We start from the raw sequence: 9211 nt of genomic DNA, 5'->3' as shown, positions 1-9211 counted from the left end.
CTGTAATCCTGGCACTTTGGGAGGCTGAGGTGGGTGGATCACCTGAGATCAGAAGTTCAACATGGGCCTGGCCAACATGGTCAAACACCTTCTCTACTAAAAAAATACAAAAATTAGCCCAGCATAGTGGTGTGTGCCTGTAATTCCTGCTACTTGGGTGGCTGAGGCAGGAGAATCACTTGAACCCAGGAGGCGGAGGTTGCAGTGAGCTGAGATTGTACTACTTTGCTTCAGCCTGGGCAACAAGAGTGAGACTTCATCTCAAAAAAAAATAAAATAAAAATAAAGTGAAGACTCTCACCTGCCAACGCAGATACTTATAATCCATGTGACCAACAAACAGAGACTTGGTTGTGAACGCATAGGGCTGGACATCCACATCTGCTCTCGTCACCTGAAACAACAGTGAGAACTTTCAGGGTCACCTCACTTCCTCTCTGTGTAAACATGGCATCTGCGTGTTAACGAGACTAATTGTTAGGAAGAAGCCAGAGAAGAACCACCTAGAGAACTAGTTACAATTCAAATTCTGTTTCAATTGCTGTGGGCTGAGGCCTAAAATAAAAAAATAGAAAGGAAAAAACCACAGAAGAAACCTCACATGATACAACTGCGCCAAAACAGGAGTTACCAGCTTTGATAACGGCCTGGTACCTCTCCCTTCACACCACCAGGCCCAGGACTGGGGCATGAGGACGGCATGAGGGCCGGCATTCGGAGGCCAGCCACCGCCTCCCTCACCCTCCCATGTTCTGCCCCACCACCTACGATGCCCGCAGAGTTCTCAGTGATGACAGATGTTCTGTCTGTGCTGCCAAATAGGGCCCACCCATCACATGCTGCCCGCAAACTTTCAGTATGTAGCTCATGTGACTGAGGAGTTGAAATTTTCATTTTGCTGAATTAAACTACAATTTAACAAGCCACCTGGACCAGTGGCTACCACATCAGCCCCACAGCACTGGTTCATTGTGGCAGGTTCAGCGCTGAGAAGCATTGGCAACATCAGGAGAGGGACATCAAAGGAGAGCTTTGCTGGTCACCACGTCATAGCAACCTGTGGACAAAATAAACTTACAAATCCATGTCAAAGTAAAAGTGACCCTGAGGCTGGGTGTGGTGGTCCATGCTTGTAATCCCAGCACTTCAGGAGGCTGAGGCAGGGATGGCTTGAGCTCAGGAGTTTGAGATCAGCCCGGGGAATATAGTAAGACTCCGCCTCCACAAAAAAATTAAAAGACAGGTGTGGTGGCATGCACCTGTGGTCCCAGCTAGTTGGGTAGCTGGGGTGGGAGGATTGTTTGGGCCCAGGAGGTTGAGGCTGCATGCAGTGAGCCATGACTGCACCGCTGCACTTCAGCCCAGGAAAGAGAGCAAGACCCCATCTCAAAAAGAAAGGAAAAAAGAAAAAATTTAAACAAAAGGAAAGGTAAAATTATTTTTTAATTAAAAATATAGTGATTTTGGCACTGAGTAAGCCTTTGACAATTTTCTTGGCACATGAGCTGTGGCTGGTCGTAAATTCACATTTTAAAGTTGCTTTGCCTCTTCCTGGGTCTCTCAAACTTAGCTAAATTTTCCTGAAGCACTAAATGACTGAGTCCCTTAAATGTGACACCTGAATCCTAGTCAGTGAGTACACCCAAGGGAAAAGAGACACGGCACCTTGCCCCTCTGCTGGACCACATACTATTTCATGTGAAAGTTGACACAGCAACCAAGGTGTGTTAAGATCACCCAGAGGCAGCTGCAGATGGGCAGACCCCAGCTCGGGAAGTGTCATCTGCCACTGGAGCCCATCTGGCATCGCCATTCCAGGGCAGGTCAACAACACCCACGAAAACTCTCCAGTTGTCAACAACAATGCACTTATACATCTCAGATTCCTTACAAATTATAGGACACACAAGAACAGAAGTAATGGCTTCTGTAATAGTGATATAAATCTAGAAAGACAAAGTCAGTCCTCTCCAAGAGGAACTCAGGTGTACTCAGGCACTGGGGCCTCTGCAGACCAGGACAGTATTTACTAAAGGACCAACTCAGAGGCCGAAATTATGACCGAGACCATTCTGAATCCCACGCAGTCAGAATACAGTAACAATGATGTGAAACGGCCAGAGGGTTTGCTTTACAATAAAAACCAGACCAACCTTATTGATGAAGCTGGACTTGCCAACATTTGGGTACCCACACAAAAGCAGAGTCCTGGTATTTGGATCAATGGTTGGCAAACGGGATAAATGCTGACGCACTATGAAAAGTTCAAATTGAAAAATTAGACACTCAAAGTTTAAGATTTGGTTTAAATTTTCTTTTCAGCTTAGTTACAGTCCAGGCCTGTGGTGATATTAATCTTACTCCAAGTTTTATAACGCAACAGTGATGGAGAAAATAGTTGCAGAGAGTACAGTATATACACAGTACACTCAGTAGTTATTTCCCAAGTTTGGCTGTACTAAGAATCCTAGTCTGCAGCCCTTCCAAGCCCATATTTTAACTCATTAGGTCAAAGGTGGGGCCAACAGCATGTCTGGAAGTGTCCAGACAATTCTCATCGGCACGATGACATTAGGGAAACAGTGTACTTTGACGCCTGCATGCCATGACGTTCTGGCTGAAACATGGGTTACTGCCATTCAGCCACCTCATCTGTAACAAACACGGCCCCAGGGTGACACCCCTGGGCCATCATGAAGGCCACACAGATCTGCAGGAAAGCATCTGCAAAGCATCTAAGTATCATACATTCCCTTAAAAATTACTTGCAAGATGCAGTAGGGAGACCACCACCAAATGAGTCCAAATAATTTGTCACGTAAGAATACACACAAATAAATAGGCAGGTAATTGTTTCAATAGAATCCTACTATAGTAATTCAGAAAGTCTTACTGAATAAAAGTATTTTTAAAAATAAAAATGTCAATAATAAACTATAAGCCATCTTATTTTTACTTTTTTTTCCTAAGCCGTGTTATTTTTTATACTTTTCAGCATTTTCTCATAATTTTTTGTCTCTATCTTACCTATTAAATATGAAATACATAAACCTTCTTATCAGCGCTATTAATTTGTACATATTATAAGTGCCAGCACTTTTTCAACAGAAACCAGCCTATTATTGTTTCTCACAGGTAAAGCTACGAAAAATAACTGACCCTGTCATCTCCAAACTATGACAAAACAGACACCTCAAGAGTAAGTCCTCAACAAGGACGCATCCTGTCAGCAGGACGCTAACACGGTTCCTGCGGATGCACGACAAGCACCTTGCTCCAAATACTCCAGACTCTGCTTCTGCCTCTTGACCACGGTGCACATCCGCCCCAGGGCCGCACGCTTCAGCTGCTTGCAGCGGTAGAGAGAGTCGCCGTACTTCATCAACCGCACATAATCTTTAGCAACACTTAAAAAAGTAAAAAATGTTAGGTTTCTTTTCACTTTTGATAATAACTTAAAAGACACCACAGTAAAAAAAGTACCTTACTTGTCCACTAAATTTTTGGCAATATTTATTTGCCCCAGAGCCAACTTGTAGTGATCTTTGTCGTACAGAATATTCATCAAATCAGCGTAGAATGGATGAATGTCCTGCAACAAACAGAAGCGTACCACGGTCACTTTGGGCCGGCAGTTTCCATCCCTCATAGAAGTAACACTTGAAGAACAATTTCCTGCCCTCTCTCTTCAAGTCTGCAGTGTCTCCTCCCCAGTTCTCTCTCCAGCCCAGGGGCTCTGTCTATTTAGCCCTCTGGGAAAACAAGCATCAGAAGGGATGCGGGCACCAGTGCTGGCTGCTGCCATGCACCTCCCTCCCAGTATGGCAGTGCAGCTGTGGGGCCCAGCATGACCAGCCCCCACCCTGCAGGCACCCTTCCTGCTGCTCATGAACTCTGCACCAGAAATCCTTCCCTCCACCTGACTATTCCCATCAGCCTGAAAATCTGCTGTGATTTCCCAAACTTTGGGAAAAAAAATTTAAACTCCCGTGACCCCCAAATCCTTCCAATTCCATCTCTTGGTTCCCAAAAGGCACTGTGTCTCTCCTCTCCTCCCTATCTTGTAGCCTCTCTCACCAGAATTCTGTGTCTACCACTCCATCTAAACAGGCTACAAACTCACAAGGACCCCCCAATGACCAACTCTCACATTGTATCTCACAGACCTCTTGAAGCGAAGGGGGCTGCCCACATCCTGCCTGCATCTTCCTCACAGCTTCCAGGGAGACAGTCTGCCCTCTCTAAGTCCTGTGCTGGCTCCTGCTCACAGCTCCACCCGAAACATCCATGCTCCCCACAGCACCCTTCTTCCTACATTCCCTTCCAGGTCATCTCAGAGAGATTTAAATGTTACCTGTATTTTACCAGTGCATTTTACATCAGCAGGCCAGCAGCGTCTCGTATCTCACCAGCGCATATCAACTCAACCCGACTACCACCTCCTCCAATCCCATCTCCCCGTGTTCTCCACCTCCCCCTGCCCTCCAGGGTCTCCGGGACCTCAGGCCACTGCACCTGCTGCTCCTTTGACTAAAGGCCTGATTCCCTCTCCCCAAGCAAATATTCCCCACTCCCCTTCCAAGGCTTCCCTGCATCCAACCGACATGCTGTGTATTTTCACGTTCACTATCTTTCCCCCCACAGAATGAGAACAGGAGCCTTTGCCACTTTTTTATTCCTAGTGCTCAGAACATACCAGACAAATAAGCATTCAATGAATATGTTAATCTAACCCTCCACTCTGAAACTGTCCTCAGATAACTAGTCCTGGCTTTAAAAGAGATAACAGAATATTAATACATCTGAACTCGCCTACCTCTGATGTATATAATACTGAGGATGAAAAAGGTAAAAGTTCTTAAAAAGAACCACAAACATCTGATACTAAGTAGATCAAAGTGTTTCCTAATATCACATCAGTTTAGAATCATCTCCTTTTTTTTTTTTTTGGGGGGACAGAGTTTCACTCTTGTTACCCAGGCTGCAGTGCAATGGCACGATCTTGGCTCACCGCAACCTCCGCCTCCTGGGTTCAGGCAATTCTCCTGCCTCAGCCTCCTGAGTAGCTGGGATTACAGGCTTGAGCCACCGCGCCCGGCTCATCTCCTTCTTAATCACTTTCTTTACCCCCAGGTACTCTCTATCTTTCCCAAGAAACCATCCACTCATTCAAGAAGCATCTACTGAACAACTGCGTCAAACCCTGGAAGTTACAACCTAAGTGTCTGTCCTCTAGCAGGAATTTTTGCCTTTTATTTTAAGCACTTCTGTCTTTTAGTAAGCCATTATTACTTGTTTAAATAAAAAGTACTGTCACAGAAGCCAAGTGTTTCTCTCTGCCTACACCTACCTTCAGGGACTATGCCGGGGCAAGGGTAGATTTAGGCTTTAAGACTGTACTGCTGGTCCCCACACCCTTCACAACCTCAGGTAACCTTGCAGCCGCACTGCCCTATACGCAGTATCAAGGCTTTGTCAGCAGTGCCTGCCAAGCAGTTTCTGCTGTTGCTTTTCTATAGCCAACAGGCAGGCTGGGTATGGTGGCTCAACTGTAATCTCCGCACTTTGAGAGGCAGATACAGGAGGATCACTTGAAGTTAGGAGTTTAAGACCAGCCTGGCCAACATGGTGAAACCCTGTCTCTACTAAAATTACCAAAAATTAACCAGGCATGGTGGCGTGCACCTGTAATCCCAGCTACACAGGAGGCGGAGGCACACGAATCACCCGAACCCAGGAGGTGGAGGTTGCAGCGAGCCGGCACCGCACCACTACACTCCAGCCTGGGCAAGAAAGTGAGGCTCAGTCTCAAAGAAAAAAAAAACAGGCAAACTGCAATGTGTGGCAGAGAAGGGAGCTCAAGGTTTCTGGCTTAATGAAAAAGGCACAGCTCCCCATGTGATCCCTTCTTGCCAGAGAAGAAAACAGTCAGTACTGAACTGACTGACATCCACTAATGAAGCAGCAAGCTCACAAACAGTGGTGGACTTTACGCCACTGACCCAAGCTGAGCCCAGAAGGGAAAAAAACCCTTGAAAAGAGGGTGAAGGAGATGCACCAGTGAGCTGTCAGCTTCTGCGTTCCCTACCCACAGCGACCATTACCACTTGGGTTCGCCCCTGTAAGCCCAGGGATTATACAGAAAGCCTGAGAAGCAGCTTTGGGCCTCCTTAGACAGGGTTTGGTTGGAGGAAAGAGAGAATATTAGAGAATCAAAAAACCCATATTCTGTTCCCACTTTTATTAATTCAACAAGATAGTTCTTTGCCACTAACTTACTGAGCAGTCTAATTACCTTGTCTCCCTTTCTGTCAAATGAGTACACAAAACTGGTTAAACACTGCTTCTCTGAAGGCTCATATTTACATAAACATAGAAGTCCCCCAAGTCACTTACATCCAACTTAGGGAAATCTGTTAGAATTTGTGAAAGTCTATCGTGGTAATTCTGTTGAGTAAATTTGACTTTTCTCATGTAAAAATGTCTAATGCGATGAATTTGGTAATGTTTATGAATAACAGTTGGAGTCTTTCGTTGAGTCTTCGACAACATCAGGTCAATAAAGTCCTGCAATTAAAGAAAATAAGACATAATTAAATCAAAAGTGTCTACTTCTGATCCATTTATTTGAAACCATCTTAAAACACTAACATCTTACGGTACTACGTATTTTAAATTACAAAACTTTACTCTAACTACATATTTTATATACAACCTTGTTCTTCTTTATAGTTTCTGGCCTTTAAGAAACACATGGCTGCTAAGATAAATTTTACCCCATACTTTCTTGATGCTATCTTAATTTCCAAATACCTAAGAACTTTTGAAGCTTAAGTAGTCAGAGAACTCCACCATAAATCAGAAAAAACAGTTGAGAAAAAGAAACAATTCTCCCATTTCTTTACGCACATCTTTGGCTTTGAAAATACATAAAACAACAGGTAAAACTAAAATCCACTGTCTAGAATTTCCTAAGAGCATGGAAGGGGACCATTTGAGGAGATGAAGGATTTCTGCATGAGTTTCCCAGTGCAGAGTCAGCACTTCTCCTTAATAAGGACCGATCCCGAGGATTCCTCAATCCGGTGTATCTAGCCACTCTCTAGGCACACAAAATTATTTGATCTTTTTTCTTGAACACTTTGATTAATTCAACAATTTGATTAACTCAATATTATTTCACACAAAGGTTGTTAGGGATATTCAGGTGCTGAACATAATGAACAAGATACTGTCCCTCCAAGGAAATCAGGGTCCAGTGACAGAAGTAAACAGGTGGCCACGATCGTCTGCCAAGTGTCATACTATGAGGCGCACGCACATTCTCCCCTCTGAGCCTACAAGTGAGACAAGTAAGCTGGTGGTCACAGCAGTCTGCCAAGTACTATGAGGGGCACGCACATTCTCCCCTCTGGGCCTACACAAGGTCTCCCCTACATTCTTCACCTAATGGTGTTCACACATCCTGAAGGAGGCCCAGTTCAAATGTTACCTACTTCATGAGGTTGCCCCTGACTCTCCTACTAACCACAGCTACCTACACTCTTATCCTCTCCCAACCCATGTGTGTCCTCCACGATAACCATGTTTTATTTCTACTATGGTCAAAAGTGATTCTGCTTACCCCTCTTGAAAAGGACTTCCAAAGAGGCAGGTATTCTATGCATTTTTGTAATACAGTACCTGAATGCACAGGACAGGCATTCACTTAGGCTTCTAGAACGAACTGAATCCCACACTTTCCTGATGTGATTATTTTTTTTAACTTCCAATTACCAAACACTAACCATCACCCTTTTCAGATAGGTAAAGTCATCTGTTCTCTAAAAGCACAAATCTCTCCACAAAACAGAAAACGGATGGTGTATTAATATATTCCAAAGTTCTCCACATAAGTCGATTACATTACCAAAGTTCATATAATCCAAAGAGCAAATTCCTTCAACAAACTTGAGAGATGGTTGATCAAATATACAAATATGATTCCTGCACTCGAAAACACTACAATCTGGCTGGGAGTGGTTGCTCACGTCTGTAATCCCAGCACTTTGGGAGGCTGAGGCAAGTGGATCACTTGAGATCAGGAGTTCAAGACCAGCCTGGCCAACATGGTGAAACTCCATCTCTACTGAAAACACAAAAATTAGCCAGACCTGGTGGCATGCGCCTGTAATCCCAGCTACTTGGGAGGCTGAGGCAGGAGAGTCACTTTAACCTCGGAGGTAGAGGTTGCAGTGAGCCGAGATCTGGCCACTGCACTCCACCCTGGGCAACTCCACCCTGGGCAACAAGAGCGAAAACTCAGTCTCAAAAAAAAAAGTCCTGGCTGGGCGTGGTGGCTGACACCTGAGGTCGGGAGTTCAAGACCAGCCTGACCAATATGGTGAAACCCGTCTTTAAAAAAATAAAAAATAAAATAGAAAGTCCTAATGCTCAACACTTTTTGACTCATTCTTTTTTTTTTTGAGACAGAGTCTCACTCTGTCACCAGGCGCCAGGCCCGAGTGCAGTGGCGCGACCTCGGCTCACTGCAACCTCCACCTCCCGGGTTCAAGCAAGTCTCCTGCCTCAGCATCCCGAGTAGCTGGGATTGCAGGCACGCGCCACCATGCCCAGCTAACGTTTTGTATTTTCAGTAGAGACGGGGTTTCACCATGTTGACCAGGATGGTCTCGATCTCTTGACCTCGTGATCCACCCGCCTCGGCCTCCCAAAGTGCTGGGATTACAGGCGTGAGCCACCGCGCCCGGCAGTTGACTCATTCTTGCCACACCAACCAACGCTGTACAAATTTAGTCTGGGCCTGCTACAGTCCGAAAAAGAACAGGGATTCCCAAATCCAACAGTGAAAGAGAACGACTTAAAAACTAAGAAATGTTAAATCACGAGAGCGAAGAACCGAGGCTTCCAAAGAGGGGAGGGGGCTACGCCAAGCCCAGACCCGAAGGCTCATCGCCAGCCACCTAGTGCTCCTCCCTCACATGCCGGGGTCCCCTCCCCTCGCCCACCTCGTCCCCTTTCGGGCCCTCCAGAGACCCCTCCCGTCGGCGGACCTCGATCTCTGGGGGCCCTCAGTCTTTTGGGTGGACCTCGATCTCTGGGGGCCCTCAGTCTTTGGGCGGACCTCCATCTCTGGGGGCCCTCAGTCTTTTGGGCGGACCTCGATCTCTGGGGGCCCTCAGTCTTTGGGCGGACCTCCATCTCTGGGGGC

The 9211-nt window shown here is 45.8% G+C and overlaps 1 protein-coding gene across 2 annotated transcripts in view; it reads right to left on the bottom strand.

Annotated features, from left to right (window-relative positions):
* GTPBP4 (GTP binding protein 4) overlaps positions 1-9211 on the bottom strand; it is a 23944-nt gene that overhangs the window by 14382 nt on the left and 351 nt on the right. Inside the window, exons 2-6 of one of the 2 annotated variants that reach the window (XM_032266158.1) lie at positions 6397-6567; positions 3489-3592; positions 3271-3407; positions 2154-2254; positions 302-394 (exon numbers count right to left, since the gene is read on the bottom strand). In XM_032266158.1, the coding sequence (XP_032122049.1) occupies positions 302-394; positions 2154-2254; positions 3271-3407; positions 3489-3592; positions 6397-6567 (606 nt within the window). Of the gene's footprint in view, positions 1-301; positions 395-2153; positions 2255-3270; positions 3408-3483; positions 3593-6396; positions 6568-9211 lie in introns of those variants that run through there. The other variant, XM_032266159.1, reaches the window with a different exon arrangement.

The sequence above is a fragment of the Sapajus apella genome, unplaced genomic scaffold (assembly GCF_009761245.1).
Source record: "Sapajus apella isolate SASKATOON/1434 unplaced genomic scaffold, GSC_monkey_1.0 scaffold155, whole genome shotgun sequence".
Classification (NCBI taxonomy): domain Eukaryota; kingdom Metazoa; phylum Chordata; class Mammalia; order Primates; family Cebidae; genus Sapajus; species Sapajus apella.
Note: the sequence above shows the minus strand (reverse complement) of the source record. Positions and strands in the feature narration are given on the sequence as shown.